The 23,585-nt window shown below is 35.5% G+C and overlaps 1 protein-coding gene across 1 annotated transcript; it reads left to right on the top strand.

Annotated features, from left to right (window-relative positions):
- The first annotated feature begins 774 nt into the window (after positions 1–774).
- On the top strand, positions 775–9,700 carry zdhhc21 (zDHHC palmitoyltransferase 21). Its single transcript, XM_030162690.1, has 8 exons — positions 775–863; positions 1,952–2,128; positions 2,270–2,368; positions 2,616–2,727; positions 4,233–4,371; positions 4,469–4,585; positions 6,649–6,692; positions 6,788–9,700. Exons 2-8 carry the CDS (start codon positions 1,975–1,977, stop codon positions 6,918–6,920), a joined length of 798 nt encoding a protein of 265 aa, XP_030018550.1. The 5' UTR covers positions 775–863; positions 1,952–1,974; the 3' UTR covers positions 6,921–9,700.
- The last annotated feature ends 13,885 nt before the right edge of the window (positions 9,701–23,585 follow it).

Below are 23,585 nucleotides of genomic sequence, written 5' to 3'. Positions count from 1 at the left end.
TGGGTAAACAAAGTTTTCTTTTTTTTTTTAAGGAGTATTAGGGCCACTCATGAAGATTATATAAAAAAGAAAAAGATATGTAGAGCAGTTAAGTCGGAATATATAGAGAAGTTTGGTATTTTTCAATGGCTTACTGTTGCCAAAATTGGTGAATTATCAGCTAAGATAAACATATCTTAGAAAAGATGGTTATGAAATATGTTTGTTTTTAATGCCAGTGGTACAATACCACTCACATTATTTACTCAATTACTGAATGTAAATTAAAAAAAAAAAAAAGACATACTTCTCTTTTATGCTACTTATTATTATTATTATTATTATTATTATTATTATTATTATTATTATTATTATTATTATTATTACTATTCAGACACTACTTTATTAAGAAACTTCTTGCTGCAGTTTTCTTGCAATAATACGACTTTCATTATGTAATATGACTTTACTCTCATAATATGAGTTTGGTCTTTAAATACAAATAATTTTTCATTTTATTATTTTTTAAATCCCTAACGCACACCATGTGAATGTGTACAAATCATTAGCTAAATATGCTAATGCTAATGTTTTAAAATGGATGCAATAGCTAAGATATTAGTGATGAGGAAATAACAGCTTGTTTTCTCTCTCTGTGTTTGTGTTGTGTCTGTAATAAAACTGCTTACGTGTTTAAAAAAGTACTGAAGGACGGCTTGATCCATGGAAGACCATGAAAATTTTATTTTCTAAATTAACAAAAACCGGAAATGGGGTTTGTGTTGCATGTAGCTAAACACTGGTCCTGTCCAGCCCACAGAGGCTCGGATAAGGAAGTAGCTACAGTCCTACTTGTGCTCAATTGGACAGCGAAGGGGGGGAAAGTATGTATATTTTCATTTTTTGGTTGAGAAATGATGACTGAGCCTGAATACATTCAGCCCTGTTTCATTTATATGAGCCGGAGTGGATGAAGTTAGGTTGTCCCGCTCAGGTTAGCTAACACAACAGTGAGGCTACAGAGCCAAGCCCATCATAACTGTCAGTGCCATATCTGTGTATGAGGGATGGAGTAGGTGTTCTTTCGCCAAATCGAGCTTAAAATACGAGTATTTAGATTTAGACGGAATGTTTATGCCGTGTTATACTGTGACTGTTAAGACATCTTATGGTTCTAATGCTTAAATCTGTGTTAAACGCTGAGAGGTGTATTATTTGGCTAGTTCAGACACCTGCTTTATTAAAGGCTTCTGTAGGCCCACTAGGAGGTTTCATCCTTATTATTATTATTATTATTATTATTATTATTATTATTATTATTATTATTAATAATAAATCTTTGCTCAGTATCTGAAGGCATTATTTCCAGTAAATTGAGAAAAAAAATCTAAATAGTAATAATAAATGCAACAATAAATCTTAAAGAATAATAAAAAAAAACAAAAAACAACCCAATTATAGTCAGAAACAACAAAGATTTCAACAATAAAGGAAATTTGAGACAACAAAGTAAAATACAAAATGATAGAATCAGCTATTTAATTTTCCCATGAGACACTAAGCAAGTCTGAGTTCTTTCTGCCTGTATACAGTGTGTAAAAGTATTATTATTTATTTTTTTATTTTTTTTTTATTTTTTTTTTTAATATAAGGAGAGATGAGGGTTCTTGCCACATGATTAAATAATTTGTGTCTGTTCTACATGTCCTCATTTTTAAAGAATGCAAAGAGGTTAGACAAAAGTATGTGCTTTATAAATATATAAATTCAGTGTTTGTCATGCCTTACAGAGAAACAGGAGACAACCCACCATTGGCATACAGTCAGAGTAGAGTGTTGTCAGTTAATAAAATGACCCCTTTAAAGTACGCTCAGTCCTTTCAGATAATTGGATGCTTAATATTTATGGAAGATTTCTGGCGGCTGTTTGGAGGTCACAAATGCGTGTGATTGATATGTATGAACATTTCAGGTGTCATCAGAGTCCCTGCAGCCATGAAGCTTCGACTGCACTTCGTGGTGGACCCCATGGGCTGGCTGTGTATCAGTGTGGTGTTTGGGATCTGGCTCTACAACACTTTTTTCATCCCCAAGCTAGTTCTACTTCCACACTACAGTGAAGGACACATCCCCTGGGCCATTGTTGTTTGTGAGTGTCCTTGTTGCTGTGTTTGATTCCCCTAATTTGAAACATGAGAAATATCAGACTCATAAATATGTAATTGTATTGAAATAATCTCCATTCTGAATTAATGAAAATATGTGTGTTATTATCTGTGTCTGTCCTCAGGTTATTACATAGCATCAGGACTCTGCATTATGGCCCTTTTCAGAGCTTCCACAGCAGATCCTGGCCGTCTTCCTACAGACCCCCATATACCTCATTCTGGTACAGAAACAGAAAAACCCACTCTTCACTCTTTTACCCCTTTGTTGATGTCTTTTGTTGTACCACCACACCACATTATGCATATTTTACATGGATGCATACATAAATAACACTGTAATATTGTCAGTTTATCGAAGCACTTTAATTTACACGATAGCAGCTACGTCAGGTTGTGTGTGTTATAACCATTACTAACACTGCCAGACTAACCATTATTAAATAAAGAATTGTTGTCTTCATGTCACAGAGCGAGAACACTGGGAATTGTGCAATAAATGCAACTTAATGAGACCGAAAAGGTCCCACCACTGCAGTAGATGTGGCCATTGTGTCCGCAGAATGGACCACCACTGTCCTTGGTAAGAATACACTCACCTTTAAGAAGGCTACAGTATACAGTCATGGAAAAAATTATTAGGTCATCAAAAGTCATCAAAAACAATGGTTATGCAATCAAGTACTAACTTCTGTGTGTATCATGTGACTAAAAACAGACAGAAAAGAAAACATGGAATGCCTAAAAGCACTGTTTTTGGCAGTACTATGCCGTAGCTGTTGATGTAAGAACTTAAGGGGTTTTGGTTATTATCAAGAAAACCATGGGAAATGGCTAGATATCAGCTCTGAAATTAAACTCTTGTGAGCTATTTTTGTTATTATTATATTCATTCGAACAAATGTACCTTTAGCTGTCCCAGACATTAAAATGAACAAGAAATTTAAGAAAACAAGGGTGGTCTAATAATTTTTTCCACGACTGTAGATTTAATATTTTATTTATAATGTGAAAAAATTAGACACATGGTTGCATAGTAGATAACAGGGCTGATTTTAGTAGAAGTAGTATCTTTGGAGTGTTGCCTCTCAAGTAGAATTTTTCAAGTTTGATTCCTGGTGGCATTTGCATGTTCCCCCATGTCTGGCTAGTTTCCTCCAGGTTCTCCAGTTTCCCTTGGTATCACATACCAGGTTAATTCTCATGCCAGTGCCCTCAACTAAAGTACTGGTTTAGATCTGGCTTTGGTGTGTGGGTGCATTGAATGGCAGCACATGCTCTTTGTGTACTAGAAAGGGTGGAACACAAATGTCAAATTTCTAGTCAGGGACAATGAAGTCAATAAAAAAAAAAAAAAAAAAAAAAAAGAAGAATTTGTATGATATGATATAATACAAATATAAATCATACATATATCCAAACAGTTTTGCCAAAATGTCAAACCATTATTTGATAACATTCTTTTATGAAAATGGTTAATTCATTCATTTTCCAAAACTGCATAACTGCACCCTAGAGGGCTGTGGAGGAGCTGGAGCCTGTCCCATCTGACATTGGGCGTAGGCGGAGTACACCCTGGACATGTCTCCAGTTCAGTGCAGGGTTGATAAATAGAACCATTCACTCACACATTATAGGTGAAAAGTTTCCACAGAATGACACAAATTCTTGAGCTTGTTCTCGTTCCTTTTCTAAACTACAAAGCGGATATAGGGTTTATTCAGAGTAACCACAACAAAGCTGTCATCACTGAATGTATCATAAGTGGAAGTAACATGGTCACAGTTACACAAGTGTTGAATTTTAACAAATACAAAATGTACTCCATTATCAATATGAATGAGTTTACTCTGATGTTAAATCTTATATTAACACAAAGGAATTTGCCTTTATTTGATCTTAGTCTGGGGACAACATAGTTACTAGAGAAATACATTGATTCTTTTTGTGGTTCTTTTTTTCCCCAGTGACAACGATTAGAACAAGTTGAACGAATTCACTAAATATTTTCTCTCTGCAACTCCAAGATAAGAATATTCACTATTATTTTATTTTTTTACGTGTTAAATCCACTTTATTTCCTTCCAGGATTAATAACTGTGTGGGAGAAGACAACCACTGGCTCTTCCTGCAGCTCTGCTTCTACGCTCAGGTCCTCAGTTTGTTCACACTAGTGCTGGACTTCTGCCAATACTATTACTTCCAGCCACTGACAGGACTAGATCAGGTACATTCCTCAAGAGAAGAAGGAAGCTATACCTTCAACTGACAAAGTGGTTGAGTAGTTAAATCAGTGGGTTTGTCTTTTTCTGTTCGTCTGACAGGAAAAGTTTACAACACGTCATGAACTGGCTTTGCTGAGGGTGTCGGCGCTCATGGGTGTGGTCATGTTCGGCGGCATGACAAGCTTGTTTTACACTCAGATGGCGGGCATCCTCTCGGTGAGTACACAGTAATGACTAGACTTCTCGGACTAATGGAGGAACTCAAAACCCAGCATGTAGGTCTCAGACGGAGCAGCATGACAACAGTGCACAAAAATAAAATAATCAATGCCGTTAATGTAGTGATCAATAGAAAAGAAACAAGAGAGAGAAAGTTGGATCATACTGTGTGTGAGTGCATGCGTGTCTGTGTGCTGCCTAAATCGTGACTCTACTAGGCCTGATATAATTGTCGAATGATCGTCTTATGCCAGTTATTTGAGGTAACGCCAGTTATTTTGCATAATCACAACTGTCTTCATTTGTTTGTATGAAAACATTTGGATGATGTCATTTCCATATGGTTTTCCCCCATTTGACATTTAATGGACACACTTATCTCAAAGCTCTTCACCTGTTTTGAACCAGACAAGTTTAAGACAAATATTACACATAATTGGAAAGGTCTAAATGCCATCTTAAGCATACTCAAAGGGCAAAATTTAGTTTCAAATATTTTTAAATGAAAAATATCAAAACTACTGCGTCATGGGTGGCCAAAAAATGAACATCTGTTTTTTTGCAAGAATTACAAAGAACTCAAAAGTGAAGTTGCTATGACATTTTCATCCTAAAATGTATTCAGTGTATACCTTAAACCCTCTATTTTACAACCTAATAATTGGTTAGAGGAAAAAAATATTTTATCATACCTAAATAGCAAGAGTTTTGACAAATGGCAGCATCACAGATGGACAACAAAAGTAAATATCAAATTAAACATTTTTTATTTCAATTATCAATATCATATACATTTTTTCTTTTTACAATATTTACAACATACAAATAATATTAACATTATATTCAAATGTATTTGCATAGATATATGCATGTCTGTACTAGACTACAGTGATGTGTTATATATGTTTCTTCAGTTTGCTTACATGGTCTGCACACACGCCTAAACAACATGTCAACATGGTGATCTGTCTTATACATCTGTTGACTAAAACTTTGACATCTTCTTATCTATAAGTCTGTCTTCCATCAGCTTACATCATATCTCCAAAAGTACATGAGTCAGAAAAGCACAGAACAGGTGGGTTCAGTCTCAGGATTTATACTGATCACCTGTACCAAAGGTCTGCATTGAAACTGGAGAAAAGCTGCTCATTCTGCTCAGAACAATGTGCAATATGACATAAAACTTAAAGAGCTTGTCTCATTGGACAATTTCTAAGTGGATTTTAAAATGATTTGGAGGCTGTAGATGTTTTGCCTGATTCAGTTATGCATTAATAACTCGGACAAGCACTGTTAATTATTTGCTATTTAATTAGATTTTTGTCATTTATTTATTGCCCATCACTAATCACTGTCAAGTGTGCTGCTGTCTTTCTTGATCAGGACTTTTTAATTCTTAATGAGCCCATCTCAGTTAAATGAGGGGTAAATTAAATAAATGAACTAGGGATGTACAATGAGTAGAAACAGACAATTAAATCACTAGTGGGCAGTTTCCACTCAAGAAGCCTGCTGCTGAGTTGTGGAATTCCCACCAACACCTGATAGATATTTCTACCTCTTAAATTAGTAAAGAACAAATTGAGACATTTGTGGTCAAATTCTAATCTTTCAGATTAATGGTAATTGCTTTATATTGTTTAGGTCATTTTTTTAGCTTCTTTCTTTATTTACTCTGATAGATATTTTTTTGTGTGTGTTGAGGTGCCATAACACATGTGCATCCACTCATACAATAATAACCACTTGTTATCACATTTTATCTATTGTCTTTTTAAATGTATGCTTATTTTGTACCTTATTAGATTATTTCTCTTATTTTTATTTAGTTATTTAGGTTAGATAATTTTATAAACCATTTGTTGTTTTTGGAATAAAAATAAGTACATAAAATAACACTATCATCAACTAAAATGCCATTGTCGTGAAAGCCATTATTCATTTTATGAAGGGCGAACCATCAAGCTCATGAGGTTAGTTACAAATTGAAGAAGCTGTGTGATCATGTTGCACAGTCACAAATGGTCGTGATGATTATTATGCATTGTGCTTCACAGGATACTACCACCATAGAGAAAATGGCTCAGTTCTCAAATGACATGTGAGTCTTCTTAATTTGTTTTTTCTCAATCTCACATGTGTTGCATTTATTTGATCTTCTAATACATGTTTTAATTGTTCCTTCTGTCTTTTTAGATACAACTCAAAGAGGTCCTGGCAGCGGGCGCTAGCTGAGGTTTGCGGCACTCGCTGGAAACTCCTGTGGTTAATTCCGCTCCGAAGCAGAGAGCCGCTCCAAGCCAGCCACCACTTCCGCACCCACGTGTAGGCCGGTAGCTCCATGGTACCATTTACCTGTACAGATGGTAGGGGCTGGCACCTTCAGTCAGATGAAAAACTCTATCCACACGCAAAGAATCCATCTGCTCGCCTTTTTCACCGACCTCTTTTGTGCTGTGGGAGCTGAGCAGCCGTCTCGGTTTGACACTGGATACTCGAAACTTTTTCTCTTTTATTTATTCTTTTTTATTTTTTTCTCCGTTTTGTTTTTTGCCTTTCTCTTCAAGGCCCAGATTGGCAGTAAACAGGGTAAAGAAACACCACTGGGAATGACAGGAAAGTGTTGTTTTTTTTACTCACTGTGACTTCTGGCATTTTTTGGAAGCCACTTTTAATGGCTAATTGCATCAAAGAGATGGAAGTCTTCACCTGAAAGCAGCTGGCAAAAGGGACCCTCACTCAGGTTACTTTAATAAAGAGCCTTTACTACTGACCTTTAATCAGCTACAGACAGAACTAGGGTAATTCCAGTGTGTCTATCAGAAAGGCATTTTTTTTGTATAAAGTTGGTGCCTTGTTTCTTTTTCCCTGCCCTTTTTATTTTATACACATGAGCTGCTTTTGGGTTATGTTCTCTGATTGGTGAACTTTAAATGAAATAACTATTATGGGAGCGTTTGGAAATTTCTGTGAATAGCAAACGTACTTGTTGCTACTGTATTAATTTAATCAGTTGAACTTTAATGAATGTTTTCTCGCATTGCTGTATGAACAATTTACCTATGAAGTGAAGTTTGACGAAGCATGGTTACAGGACAGAGTTGTTACCTTGAATACTGATATGTGATACTTTTACGGAAGATGACAAGCCGGCTATCAAGGCATGTACTAGCAAGCAGATGGTGTAAACCTACCAGGCCATGACAAAATCCAGCATCTGAAGGAAGCTAATACCAACTACAACTGGAGGATATTAAAACAATTAAAGGTATAATATGTAAGATTTTCCTTTTAAAAACGATCAACAGACTCTAGTCATGACTTCTGACCCCCTAAAAATGTCATTTAGAAATATTTACCTACTTAGACAGTACCCTGGTTTGTGTTATATTATTTCCTTCTCATGTTGCCATGTTTTGGAGATTTCTCGGGGATAGCATTTGAACAGCACACACACAACACATGCTTCAGCTATTTTCACAGAAAACAACTAATTCCTAATAAGCTGTTAACATGGCTAAAGAAATTGAACAAAAACACATTTCATTTATGAGTTTATGACTTTATTTATATGTCATTGTAAGAAAACAAGTTACAGTGAAATTAAGGGTTGCTCTCCTTCAATATAGGCAAAATGTATTTAAAAAAAAAATTTATTCGTCATTTCGTTATTTCATCAAACCCTCCGGAAAAGGTTGTCTTGTAAAAAGTGCAAATTTGATTCATTGTCTGAGCGCAATCCTAATAAAACTAGCATAATATTGACATATCCCACATTTTAATCAGAAAGTGCTTGATTTGGAAGATTATTCAGAGTATCAATAACAAAAAATTCTGTTAATGTAATACCTGTCTAATAGTGTGCACTTAAATGTATTCATTCAAAAAAGTAAATGTTTATTATTTATTCATTAAAGTTTGTGTCAAAACACCAAATTTCCCTTTTGGGTCTCAAGCTCATAGACTCAAACTTTAAAACATAACTGCTGTGAAACAATCAGAAAATAATATTTTATTTCACTTTTTCATGGCTATGTCTACACTAACTAACACTAACACTGCTGTCTCCCTCTGTCCCATTCATTCACTTGAGCTGGGAGGAACTCTGAACCACATTCAACTGGAAAATCTTACATATTATGACTTTAAACCTACTATAGTTTTATTTTTCTTTGAGAGTGAAGAACATTCTGCATCAAGACCTGATTAAGACTTGTTGTAAAATCCTTCCAGGAATGTTTCAAGTATTGCATACCATTTTAACTTTAATCAGCACTGCACTTAGAGTTCATTGGCACAAATCACTTTTGACCTCTTAGATTTTTTACCCTAATGACTATATGATTTGTGATTTGTACTCATTTTAGTGCTTTCGCTTTCCTAGTTACAATAGGTCTTAAATGTGTCTAAGCAAGTGGCTTTAAATATCAGTAACTTTATCAATAATATAAGTACAAGAGTAATACTTGGCTATGTCTTAGCTAAACCTGTATGTAAACAGCTGTATTGGGGGGAAATATACCAGTATCCAAGTAGTTTTAAGTGCCTGTCTAGGTGTTATTTGTTTTTTGCTCTGGCTCTATGTTGTGTTTTCGGTCTCCGTACAAGCCAAAGACCTGGGGAAATGTTGCAATAGTTTGTGTGCCCTCAGTTAATGCATGTTTCACCAAATATCTGGAGGTAGCTGTTTTCAATATTATGCACTGATTTTCACACTAGCACACAGTCTGTTTTACTGCATCTGTGGTACGCTCGAAAAGACAGCCTGTTTTTTATATTGTGTTTCGTATTTTATTCTGATTGTTTGCATTCGCACGAGTGTGTGGTGATGACTTTGCTCAGTGGTTTTTATAACTCCAATTCAGGTTCTGGATGTTTATGTGATGTATTTTTATTTGTTTGTGTTGAAATGGTTGGATGTGCAAAAGTATGGGATCGCCACTAAAGGAAGGAGCTACTGACACATGGCATTCGTGATTTGTTTTTAGGCATTATCATTTTAATAAGCAATAATACATCACATAGTTTTAGGAGTAGTGGAAATCTGAAATGTATTGTTATGTGTGATATATATATATATTATTATAATTATTATTATTATTATATATATATAATTATGATCAAAACCCATTCATCCACTTTATATATATATATATATATATATATATATATATATATATAAAGTGGATGAATGGGTTTTGATCATAATTATAAAAAGTGATCAGTGCACTTCTGCTTTTATCAACTCTTCCTTAATCTCAGCCAAGACGAACACTACTGTAGCTGCCATGTAAAGTTTTACAACATCTTCAGTTAACAATGTGTCAGCCTCAACACCTCATGCTGTTAATGTTTATTGTGTGAATCCAGAGCTGCAGTAAACTGAAGGTGGGAACTTCTCAGAGAGGTCATGTTCACTCACTTTCCCTAGCAGCCATTATCAGGCGTCCCCCAGGGCTCTAGGTTTGGTGCCGTTTTTGTTCTTATTTTGTTATGTGTTTTCAGGTATAATCAGTTCAAATGAAACCTCACACTCTGGAACAGTTGATTTATGTGAATTAAATTATTACACAGTAAATATGTTATTTGTTTCTTTTTGTCTATGAAATCTATGATATATTATCATGTTATAAAAATGTGTTCCTGTGGTTATAGGAGTTATCATATATGTAGGTATTCATATTATAATAAATTAGATTCTGAAGAACTCGGAGGTGATTCTTCTCTTGTCAAACATTCATTTGAATTTTTTGTATCGTGAAAATAAGGGTGAATTTCGTTTAAATGGAGACCTGAGATGAGCTGGTAGGGAGAGTAAGGCCTTGACTCCTACACCACTAGTCGCCTTTCTATTGACCTTCAAATTGTGTGAATATAACTTGCGTATAAAAATTTGCCTAATGGAAAAACAACAATTTTGCCCAAACTTTTCAGTGAAAAGGTTTTGCACTTGGAAGAGGTGTTTTTTTTTTGGGTGTAGCAAAATTGGTATATCATGCAAAACTGCAATGGAAAGACCTTTTTTATGTTCAAAGTGTTTTTATTACATGTTGAGTCATCCAGAAAACAATACAGTCATACTTTTTTTGTTTGTTTTTTTTTAAACCCAAACCCATGAACATTCCCACCCTGTTGCACCATAAAAAAGATGATCATTAACAATAATAATAAATAAATAAAAAATAAGGAACACAGATATTAGTCACAGATTCGTATTAACAAGACTACGCTGGAATAAGTGAGGGATCTACCTCTTTTATGTGATTCAGAACAGGTTGCCAGGTACTGAAAAACTTATTGGCACATCCTCTTATAAAATATCAAATTTTTTCCAATCTTAAATGTAAAAGATCCAGAAGCCGAGATTTAAATGTTGGAGGTTGTTTATCTTTCCATTTAAATAATATTAGTGTACAAGCTAGAAGAGTGATGAAGGCAATTAGATTTTTAGATTTTTGGTTAAAATGAAAATGTGATGTAATGCCAAATATTGCAATTGTTGCCTCAGGTTCAATATGAGACCCTGTTACATCTGAAAGAGATTTAAATATAGACTGCCAAAAGTTTTTCAGTTTTGAACAAAGCCAGAACATATGAGACAGTGTGGCTGGCTCAGCTTCACAACGATCACAAGTAGGATTCAAGTCTGATTAAATTTTTGCCAACTTCACTTTAGACCAATGCAGTCTGTGAACTACCTTGAACTGAATTACTCTAAGTCTTAAACCAGGGGTGTCAAACTTATTTTAGTTCAGGGGCCATATTCAGCTAAATTTGATCTGAAGTGGGCCGAACCAGTAAAATAATATAACATTTATAACAATATACAATAATAACATACAAATAATGTTGACTCCAAACTTTTCTCTGTGTTTTAAAGCGAAAAAAGTAAATTTACATTATAAAAATGTTTACATCTACAAACTATCCTTTCAAACAATGTGAATAACATGAACAAACTGAAAAAAAAAGTGTAATTTTAACAATGTTCAGCCTCAGTTTGTCATTTACACATGTACATTATAACTTACGGACGTTGGACTGGACCCTTTGACGGGCCAGATTTGGCCCCCGGGCTGCATGTTTGACACCTGTGTCTTAAACAGATTGAGGATAAATGAATGTTATGAAATATAGATTGCCATACATCTTCAGGAAACCTTGTGCCCAGTCGTTTCTCCCATTTTCTTTGAACACACGCCAAGGGTTCCAAATTTGAGGATGGAAAGCCCTTTTTGCGAAACTAGAGTCATGTGAACAAAAAAAAAAAAACGGATGTTGATAGATGTTACAACAAGCAAAGAAGAAGAATTTTAAAATAAACATGGCGCGGTATGTGTGGACACAGGAGGAAACTTCATTATTTTTTAATTTAGTACGGGATAGAGAGGTAACAAGTATTCTGGATTTAAAACAACAGATATTTATGTTTGTCGCCATTTTTATGGAATGACTTCTCGTGACATCTTGCGAAAATCAATAAACAAATCATCACATTTGGTCGACATCAAGATTTAGTAAATATTGGTGAAGTTTTGCGCATATGTCCAATGGAAAAGCGACTTTTGTTTGTCTCAAATGAACAAAGAGGCTCTTTTATGCGTTAGCCTTGGACGTTAAATATGGCGACCCTGTTGTCTAACATGGATCAACATTCAACAGCATCAAAGTCTGACTGTGTAGCTTTACTCCATAGTCTGTTTTTCCTCTGTACACGTGTTATTGTACGTGTCACATCAAGCCAGTGCACTCGTCTCAGACCAAATGCTCATTGTCCTGAAAAGTTCTTAAGTCTCATTGAGGCGTACGTAATGAGTGCATGGTCCGTGAACATAATATATGGGTATTGTCTAAAATGGTTACATGTTCATATAGTGTGTGCAGACACATGAGTACACAGTCTATTATCCCTCGGAAACCTTAATTGACTCTGGATTGTCACACCAGTGTCCTCATTCACCCCCATCTATAGTAATATATATAAGGTCATCTGAGACTCGTGTATAGAATGAGTCACAAATAAATTCAAAACAGTAGCTGAACAACAGATATTGCAAGAAGCTTAATAATAGTTAAATGTTTTTTTGTTAATCTAATGTTAATCCAGGTTTGATAAATATTTTATGTCAGATTAAAAAAATCAAAACAGACACATACTTCTAATTAACCATAAAATATCGCATTTATTTAAGACGGATTATTCCTGATATGACGTATTCCAGTTTCACATCAACTAAAAATCACTCACCAAAGATAGGTTTTCTAATATATACAAGACTGTGAAAAGGTCTGAGCCTGGTTTAGCTTTGTTGTTTTCTCTTTTCCTTAGATACAACAAGAAAATACAGGGCGTATGTGGACTTAAAAGACACAAAAAAACTGAACTCAATGTGTTCTAAAGGTTAAAGTGACTATTTAGTGTGACCTTTGAACTCATGGCAAATAGCAGTGCAAACAGTTAGAAACATGTGTTGATTGAAACCTGGTATAAAATATTAGAAAATTAACTCAGTAAATCTCATATTGTCTGAACAAAAGGGTTAAAGACATGTTAAGTGCAAAGGTAGGCAGACTAAATATGACCACTTTGGTTTATTGAAGCTGTTTTTCTGTCAAACTTTTGTTTTTCTCCCCCTCGTTCTATCTGTCCTCCAACAATTTCAATCCAGCAGAATATTGTTTTCCTATAATACAACACTTATTTACTTGTGTTTACTTTTGTGGACATGAAGTTTGTGGAGTTCACTTCATGTAATGATAGTCTGCCTTCCTAATCTCTAGTCATGGTTGGTCAACTAGACTAATTAAATAAGTGACCACCTGCTACTTTTACAGTCTATGACATCTGGCTGAACAAAAGAAATAATTAGCCACATGCTTGGTAAACATAAATTATACTCGGACGAGTTATCGCCTACCTGTCCCGTCTAGGATGGGAGTTAGTGGCTTGGCGTGTTCTGCTGCTTTTTTGACAAGCCTAGACGAGGATTAAGTCTGAATTTAATATCTGATCGCCAATTACGTAGAAGTAGAATGCTCAGTTTTAGATTTATATCCATATGGGTCACATTTATAGGGTCGTCCCTGAAATCCATATTCTAAGCTGAGGTGCCTTTTTCAGTATTTCAGTCAAGAAAACTTAGAGTTTGTGTTTCCAAATTTACATTAAAAAAATATTTTAGCTTTTAAAGGAGCAGATCACGGAATGTTTCTCTAAAAAAAAATGTTAAAACTCTACACAAATGCCTAAAAACACAAATATTAGTGTGTATGATTATGACTAGTAGTTAGGTGCCGACTGCGTTCCTTCATTTTTAGCTCCACAGCTGAACTTTCTGAACACAGAGGTATTGATTGGCCTATTGATTTTCAAATAAGCTCTCATTGTAGAAAGTAGAAATCCAATTAAAAGTTGAACTTGAAACAGTTAATCCAATCAAGACGATGAAATGTATCGATTTGACCCTCAAAATCAATAAGGTGCTCGCGGCTCTCGTGCATGAGCTCGACCATGAACGTTTTTCCTTTCTCTGAAAGAATGATGAAGCACGGCTGAAAGAAGAGGAAAATCTATTTTTGTGCTATTTCTACTCTCAAGTTGTAATAATGATAGTTTTGGTTCTTCATTGTTTCAGATGCTTGGTTGAATATGAGGTGTATCAGAAAAATTCCAGGAGTGGTGTCGCAAAAGATATACTGACAGTCAATAGAAACTTTGAGGTAGAAATGTCTGCATATTTCTACTTGTAGGGGGTTGTAGTTATTCATTGTGGATTTATTGATGACTTAGTGCTCGGGTAGTTGAGATAATGATGAGTTGTCATGTTGTCACGGTTCATTGCACATGGGTTGGTCTCTCTGCAAAAGTGGACCAAATACACATTTAGCAATACTCAGTGGGTATCTGCGCAATTTGAGGATTGGTTTGGAAGGCCTATATAAAGGCCCAAAAAAGGCCACCATTGTTAGTCCAGTGAACGGCATCATGCCACATCTATCACGTGAACAACATCTCCGGGCACTGGGTATGGTGGAGGCCGGTTTGAGGTCCAGTGATATAGCCAGGTGTACTGTATGTATGGGCTGTTCCCAACCCACAATCAGAAACCTGGTTGAACACCACAACACCACAGGCTCTGTTGATGATAGACCACGTCCAGGGTGAGAGAGAGTGACAGCTCCCAACCAGGACTGCTACTGTTGTGACTTTGTGTTTGGCAGGTGCCATTTTCTTTTGTTAAGTTTTTTGTTTTGAAATTATTCTTGAAACTTTAGATTTTTGTTTCTGTGTGCCAAAATCCTAAACAAATGATTCATATGAAAAAATTCCAGTTCAGGGATTAAAAATAAAAATTAAGTCGAAAAATATGGTCTCAAAGTTTTCTTTGACTGTGCATGTATATTTCAAATCTAAACTACAAACTACAAGTTTTCCCCTTCAAAGTAATCACCCTGGAGTGTATGACTGTGATCTCAGCTCTCTGCAGCCACTGAACTTTTTTCCACATGCTTTTATAACTGCTGAACGATGACCGGAAGGATCAACGTATGCAAGTGTGTCAGGACATCATCCAGCGTCTTGAGACCAGACCAGACTTGCTAGGGAGAGTCATCACCGTTGATGAGTCATGGATCTTCAAGTACCTCAATAACAAGAGCTGCTTGCAATCAGGTAAATTGTTCATATTCATCTTCACTGGAATCAAGTTTTCTATGTTTTGTGCTGCATGACCACCTCCCCATGTGCCAATGTCTCTCCAGGTGTTTTACTAATACTTAAAGGTTAACTGTGTATACTGTATATGTGAACTAATGCTATGTAATGTGTGGGTGTAGCCTTAATTTTTAAAATGTTTCTAATTTTATGATTCCTGGTATTTTACTTCTTATCCAGGGACAACAGTTGAAAAATAGCTTTTTTGCTAATACTGGCACATTTGCGGAGATGTTCATTAATGTGTACTGTCCCTGCTAAATAAACAAATAAATAAAATAAAAATAAAATATGACTCAGAGACCAAACACCGCCTTCAGTGGTAGAGTCCAACGTCACCAAGACCAAAGAAAGAAGACAGTCCAAGTCAAAAGTCAAAGGTCATGTTGATCGCATTCTTCGATGTGAGGGGCATCGTCCACTGCCAGTTCTTGCTTTTCTCCCAGCAGCTGAATCATTTTTGATCAGTTGAAAGCAGTGGTTACATATCACTAATGCTTGCATAAATTACAATAGTTATCAAGATTCTGCTTTGTTGTTTTGTTGAATTATCCCAGTCTTCACCTGAGTAAATTTTCTTAAGTGTTTCTCATGCTGACAGTCTAAACTGTACCTTGGTCGGTGTGTTGTGTTTATCTTTTAATATTAGAAAGTCTCATCACTGGTAATGTCTCACATTTTGTCTATTGGGATCAGCTGAACTTCTAACCAGTGTTTATTAAACCAATAAAACCCACTGTTTCTGTTTACTATAACTAGTCAGATTTTCTTTTCAAGACCTTTTTTTTTTTTTCTTTTTTTTTATGTGTTTATTGGGGCTTTTCTTTTTTAAACACACACATAAAACAAAATAATAAAACAAAACACAAGCTGGGAATGGTCAAAACATAGATAAATAAATAGAAAGAAAGAAAGAAAGAAAGAAAGAAAGAAAGAAAGAAAGAAAGAAAGAATGATATATATACATACATACACATACATGAGTGTACACACACATACATATGCACATACACATAAATTCTATATCAGAGGTACAATATACAGTATGTAGTATACAATACACTATAATGGAAGCTGAAAAGAAACAAATGCTCTTGTCATTATAGTAGATATGTTCATATTCATATAGTCAAGGAATGGTTTCCATATTCTTTTAAAGGCATTGGTCTTTTGGTGCATGCGACAGGTCACAAAGTCCAGGGGTATGAATTCCATTCATTAATCAAGACCTTTTATTTACTGTCCGATGCAAAGTTGTACTTTCGATTTGATTAGACAGACTAATCTCAGAGGAAATGTAAAAGGTATTTAACTCCTTAGACTGGTAGTCATTTACTTTTTCACTGTGATTAGGTGACATTTGTCAGGCTTTTCCCTTTGTGTTTAAGAACCAATTAATTGGACTGATCGTAATTAGTGCTTTATTAAATTTCCATGCACTAAAAAGGTCAACATCAACAGGTACTTATAAGCGATTAGAGGAATTTTTTTTTTTTTTTTTGTTTAACTTATGCATAATTACACTGATCAGGACATAATAGAACATGACCATTATTTTACTCATATTTTATGCTCAGTTCACAAATGTTGACAGTTTAACCCCACAGGCTAAAGCACAACTATCCAACACTTTTTGGATGTGTTAATGTGTTGAAGTAATCCTTCATTTCCACTGTTTTTTTCTCCTCATTTATTTGTTGTTAACTAATGCTAAGTAACTGTTGCTAAGTCCACCCACCGTCCCTGTGGGGAAATCCAGCTGCCACTGAGTGGCCTCAGTGAGGAGGATTGGAATGTGGCAGGGCAGAAAAGGTCTTTTCAGCTGGCATTCAGATAACATTTACATGGACACGTCAAATGTCTTAATTTATGAATCAAAATACAGCCGGCTCCCAAGCATGTGGAGCTGGATGACTCCTTTGAGGGAGTTTGAATTACAATACTTCCCAGAAGCATTAGATAATCCTTACAACAACAGAGTTTATATATGCAGAGGTCCAGTAGCACCTTAGTAAATTACACCTAAGTTACATTATTCTATTGCACTATGATTTAACCATGTGTTTGTTAAAATGCCATTAATGCTACAGCTTTAACCCTTTAACAACTGCAATCTCTCAGGTGCTGCATGTTGTATTTAACCACAATCAAATTACTGTAACTTCTGAACCGATTGTGCTATCCACAATATTCTTTCAGCAACGGAAAGTTGAGGTCCTGAGCTTTCCGATACCATGTAACATTTTACAGCAGCAATGTGGGACTCTATTATGAGTAGAAAGGAACTGTCTCAGAGACTTCCACACAGGCTAAAAAATGCCTGGAAATAACAAAAAATATCAAGGCATAATATGGATACTGAATATTCAAGATGAAAAAGCCTGTTTGAGCAGATGTAAAATAGTTGAAAGTTTCATGATAGACATTTATAGCTGTGTCTGATAATAAATATGCTAAAAACTTCAAGCATGTTTTTTACTAAAAGACACTGTTTTAAGCATTTATTATTTATAATATAGATAATTAATGGCCAGATATTGAAAGTTAAGTTCATCCTGAAAATAAAGGTGTAAAAGAATTGGCAAAAAAGACATTTCCTGAAACTTTTGTTGCAAAGAAAACATGAAGACACCTAGGCAGCCTGTTATAATGGCAGTCTGAAAAGAGTTAATGTTTTACACACTATTTTATCTATTCTCCGTGTACCTTGCAAGTGGGTGAAGTTGTTTCAGAACCTCCTTTGCTTCTGCAGCCATTAGCTCAGTGCTGGTAACAGATAATTCACTGGACTGGTACGTATGATCAGATTAAACAAACAGACGCCTATAGGCTGAGTGTTTGCAATGACTCATAATCTGACTGGTCATTGGTATTATGGTACGTGGTTTGCATTTATAAAGCCCTTTTCTGGCACTTTAACTAATTTACAATGCATCTAGAGTGGTTGTTAACACTCTTTTTAAACTCAGGATCCAAATTTGCAATAATAGGTCATGAACTGCTGTAATATCTACCTTTTACTGACTCTTCCATTGTCAAAATAATGTTGAATTCAATGCACTTTGATGTAATATGTAAAAAAAAAAAAAAATGCCTGAAAATCTTTTTGTTGTCACCTGGTTGCGTCATTTTCATCATACTCAGCCTCTTACATGGATTTATTCTTGTGTTTTTGTTTTATTTTGTTTTACAGTGTTTGTGTCTCAATTGTGTCTCATAGAAAAAAAAGTCATGTATTTCACTCAAATTGGCTGCCCACAAAAATAGCTCACCAACCCAGTTTTGGATCCTGACCCCAAGTTTGGGAAAATCTACTGTTAGTAAGAATGATCCTGTTCAAAACCACCTAAAAATTCAGAAAAAGACATGAGTTTTGTTTATATTTTGCAGTGCAAAGCTGTTCAAAATTCCAATAATGACAAAAATACACCATAAAACATCGACAGATAGACAGACAGACAGACAGACAGACAGACAGACAGACAGATAGATAGATAGATAGATAGATAGATAGATAGATAGATAGATAGATAGATAGATAGATAGATAGCTAGATAGATAGCTAGATAGCTAGATAGATAGATAGATAGATAGATAGATAGATAGATAGTGACCAGGTTGACATTAAAGTTAGTATAGGGGTGCTTCTATGAAACTGGTCGCGAACAACAGGACACAGGGGCTAAAAATTCAAACCAGATGTAGACTAAGGTTATGACGCAAGTTTGGAAGTATTTTGGATCTATTTCAAAAAATAAATATTTACTAAGATAAAAGAGAAACTATTTTTCAGATAAAACACATTTTTATATTATTTTACATTATATTTAATACAAAAATCTGTATGTAACACGGTCAAAAGGACATGAAAATTTCACACTATGATTTTTTTTTTTTTTAATATCTCTTTATTCTCTCACAGTTACATTTTGGAAATCAGTCTAATTATGCAAGGCAGTGTTTCACAAAAATGACCGCTGTTGCAAAATCATTTGGGATTTATTTGTGTTTAAATGGGCAGGTTCTGCATGTAACACAAGTGGACATGAAAATGAAAAACCCACATGTCTGGATTAGAAAAACCACTAGGATCATCAAATTTAACTCAGTGCCTTTATTTATAGCGGTAAATAAGACCATTTACGGCCACGTTTTCTAAATCAAATGCACTGACACCTATGTAGCTTTTCCTGTCCCAATTTTGGTCCTATTTTTGGCCCCAATATTTGATACAAAATTGATTAATTTTGGGATAGGTCAGAGCAAGAGCATATTTTTTTGCATTTATCTGAGGTCATCATTAGGTACATCCTAGGGGGAAATATGTCTAAATTTCTCTTTTATTATTGGGTCTAAAAAGCTGACAAAGTGCCAGGTACTGAAATGTACCCAGTTTCATAGAAGCACCAAAAAACTCTAAAAAAAAAACTTTCTGTACAATCCACTGTAAACTAAAGACTTCTAATTTAAAAATCTGTAGAAAACTAAATGTATTGTCAACATTCAGTATTTACACATTTCAGGGCACAGTGATTTAAAGTGAAAGAAAACATGACCATAATAGTAATTATTCCAGTTTCTGTCACAGTTGTTTGTAAATACATCTTACTGTCATAACTTCTATCATCATCAGTATAAGTAGAACAAGTGTAAGAGAGAGAGAGGGGTGGGTGGGGGACAGAAGAGGGAGGGGGTTAGTGTAGGAGGGGGATGGTTATAGTTGCAGGTCATGGATCTTGTAATTACCACAATAAGGTTCAAGTCACTGGTCAAGCTGTTGTAGATTGTTTCTTTTTCCCATAATGCATCGTGTCAAGGGCTGGCCTACATGTGGCACAGCATGCCTCCACTGATGCCCCTTTGATTAGGTGTCTTTATCTTCCACCGGGCAGCGTCGGGCAAGGCAGAGCTGGAGCACAGGGATGGCTGGAAAACTGACAGAAAGGGCTGTTAAATGGCAGCTTTGTTATGACATGTCAGCCAGGACTTGGTGGATGGTAAGTCATGTTTTTTTTTTTTTTTTCCAGTTATTTCATGTTAAGTTGGTTTACTTAGTTACTTAGGTACATCACATCTTTACAAAGTGGCATTCTTTAGATAACTATACCTTATATATATATCTTTTTAGGCCAATTTCTTAGTCTCTTTCTATTTGATGAATCCTTGTATCACATTTTAATGACTTCGAATTAGAAGTTTTATTGCTTATGACTTTGTTTTTATGTGCTCATGCTCAGGTTCAAATTGACAACATTTGCAAAACTAATGAAAATTTCTAAACGCAGTCCATGTAAAATGAAGATTTTCACTGCATCTTACAAGTACTATTTTTCCTTTTTTAAAAATATAGATATTATATGCACATATTTCTTCATTAATATGAGTAATAACATTTGTAACTGATAAGATTGAAGCCTGGTTACACATTTAGAAGGCAACTGAATAGAGAGCTGATGAAAAAAATATGACTTTTTACACAGATGAAAAACTAAAGGAAGTACTAAGACTGCCTTCAGTGTAACAGCGTTCCTCAAGTGCACCTCTCTGTGCACTCTCAGCAGTGTTAATTTGATAGTGTTGGACAAAGAGCCCTTGTCCAGCCCGCGCCTTTCCCATGCTGAAGAGGCAACACAGGCTGCCATTTCTTTCTGAATATTTATTTACTTGTCTGACTACAGGCGAGCTTTTATTGTGCCTTCCATTGCCAGGGTTTAAGTTGCAGTTTGTTTGACTGTCTGAATGCATATGAGCTGGAAGAAACGATTCTTTTTACTTGGGCAAGGCTACACTCTCTATTATGTCCCATTTGCTATATCTTTGTCTATGTTGACACCGTGTATTTTGCAGATTTCATTTTTTGGCAGGTGACGAATTAAGATAAAAAGCAACATGAAGTGTCTTAGTGAGATCATTTGTGTTTTGATGATCCAGTCTGGCAAAGATCTGATGTCTGTGAAGGCTATTCATTGTAAAACTCGTGAAACTATTCAATCAGCTTTAATGCTCACGGGATGATTGCATTGTCACCCTGTAAGAAACCCCCATCAGGCTTTTCCTTTCATTTTTCACCTTTATGTTCATCTTTCAAGCATTTAACTGATAAAATAGAACCAGATTTGACTCTTATATTTACAGTTTCACATATGAAACAGAGCCTGAGATTACATTTTATTGACTGAAAATGACTGGTCAAGGCAGCAACAAGATGAAGTGCAAGAAAACATGCATGTGTAAATATAGCGCAAAAAACAAACAAGTGGTTCCAGGCACAACAAACCCCGCCCCTTGCACAAACTGTTGCTCATTTTGACATCGATCCAGCTAATGTCATCATGTCTATACATGTGGTGATGTCAAGGTATCAGTTGCCTCTATATATGTGCCAAGTTTGAAGAAAACTGAAACAAAATTGATGTTTCTATAGACATCTGAAATTTTGCCCATTATAAGTATATGGGAGAAGAAAAAAGATTTTAAAAATTCATAAAAAATTTGAGCTTTGACCTACTTTTCCCAAAATGTAACTATGTGTAATCTGGGTCACTGGCAATTTATAAACCAAATTTGGTATGAATTCAACCAATAGTTATGCTGCTACCGACATTTGAGATTTCACCCATTATAAGTAAATGGGGAAAAAAAAAGATTTTAAAAATTCATAAAAAATTTGGACTTGGACCTACTCTTCCCAAAATGTAATCAGATCTATTCTGGGTCACTGGCAATATATAAACCCAATTTAGTATGAATTCAACCTATAGTTTTGCTGGTACCGACATGTGAAATTTCATCCATTATAAGTAAACAGGGGAAAAAAAAAAAGATTTTAAAAATTCATAAAAAATTTGGATTTGGACTTACTTTTCCCAAAATGTAATCAGATCTATTCTTGGTCACTGGCAATTTATAAATCCAATTTGGTATGAATTCAACCAATAGTTTTGCTGCTAGAGTGTTAACAAACAAACAAACCAAACCAAAAACAATACCCCTTCCCTCTCCTTTGGGGGGTGGGGTAATAATAGTAATAGTAGGAAGTAATAAAGCTCTGTAGGCTATACACACACACATTTACATAAGAAGTAGAATTGTAATACATTAGACAGTACAGATGGGAGATAAACACAACAGAACTACAGCGTTGCATTGTGTTATGTTGTGTTGTACAGTTTGACATTGGTAGGAATGAATGACCTGCAGTAGTGCTCCTTCCTAAATTGTGAATATATCAGTCTTTCACTGAAGGAGCTGCACAGAACCTCCATGGTCTGATGCAGTGGATGAGAGGTGTTGTCTATGATGGATGTCAGCCTCCTCTCATCCACCTCCTCCACGGTGTCCAGCAGGGCAGCCCAGGACAGAGCTGGCCCTCCTGACCAGCCTGTTCACTCTCTTCCTGTCCCATTCAGTGCTGCCTTCTCCCCAGCAGACCACAGCATAGCAGACAGAGGCTACCACAGAGTCATAAATAGTCCTTAGCAGAGGCCTGTGCACTCCAAAGGACCTCCGTCTCCTCAAAAGGAGAAGACGACTTTGGTCCTTTTAGCGCAAGGCATCTGTGTTGTGTAACCAGTTCAGTTTATTGTTTAGCTGAACACAGAGGTACCTAAAACAGAAAACAGCACAGTATGAAAAGCAGTCTGTGGAGGACTACGGAGCTACGTCAGAGTCCGAAATAGCACTTAATTAAAAGTTTCTCTTAAAAGTGAGAATGTCGTCGCATTGAGCTGATGGCTCATTGTGCTGTTACAAAAAGGTACTGAAGAGTTGTTATGTAAGGCCCATGGGAAACGGTGAAACTACACAGCTTCTCTTCAGCTACAATAACCTTCAAGGCAGCGTTACTGAAACCAACCAGCAGGCAACTCAGCAATGATTTGTAAAAAATACCCAGTCATACAAATGAAATACTGCTCGGAGCATTTAGTCTCCCTCAAACCACAAAGACCTTCAAAAGTAATGGGTAGAACCTTAAAATACGCCCAAAAAACCAACTGTAAGTCTTGCAAATGGGCTCAAATTGGGGTTAAGTGACCACTTTTTTTTGTGTTGTCAGTTTTCACTTAGTAAAAAGGACTTGCAATAACAAATACTAAGTTCTAAAAGCAGGTCTAAAGTATTCTGCCTGATAACTGAATATACACACACTTTATAGCAGTAGAATTAATGGAGAGGTTCTAGTAATCAAATGTTTAACTCTTAATGTGTCACTGAATCAAATTAATAATATTTAGTTTTTTTCCTCATTTACTTTACCCATAAAAACCCAAACATCCATCT

Source organism: Sphaeramia orbicularis, chromosome 18 (genome assembly GCF_902148855.1).
Source record: "Sphaeramia orbicularis chromosome 18, fSphaOr1.1, whole genome shotgun sequence".
NCBI lineage: Eukaryota > Metazoa > Chordata > Actinopteri > Kurtiformes > Apogonidae > Sphaeramia > Sphaeramia orbicularis.
This window is presented reverse-complemented; position numbering and strand designations above follow the sequence as displayed.

What these genes read in the sequence shown, in the direction of transcription:
- zdhhc21 (XM_030162690.1), top strand. Translation starts at nt 1,975, where the DNA reads ATGAAGCTTCGACTGCACTTCGTGGTGGACCCCATGGGCTGGCTGTGT. An exon ending in CCCCCATATACCTCATTCTG is followed by an intron (nt 2,369 to 2,615) that starts GTACAGAAACAG and finishes TTCATGTCACAG; the next exon opens with AGCGAGAACACTGGGAATTG. An exon ending in ATGGACCACCACTGTCCTTG is followed by an intron (nt 2,728 to 4,232) that starts GTAAGAATACAC and finishes ATTTCCTTCCAG; the next exon opens with GATTAATAACTGTGTGGGAG.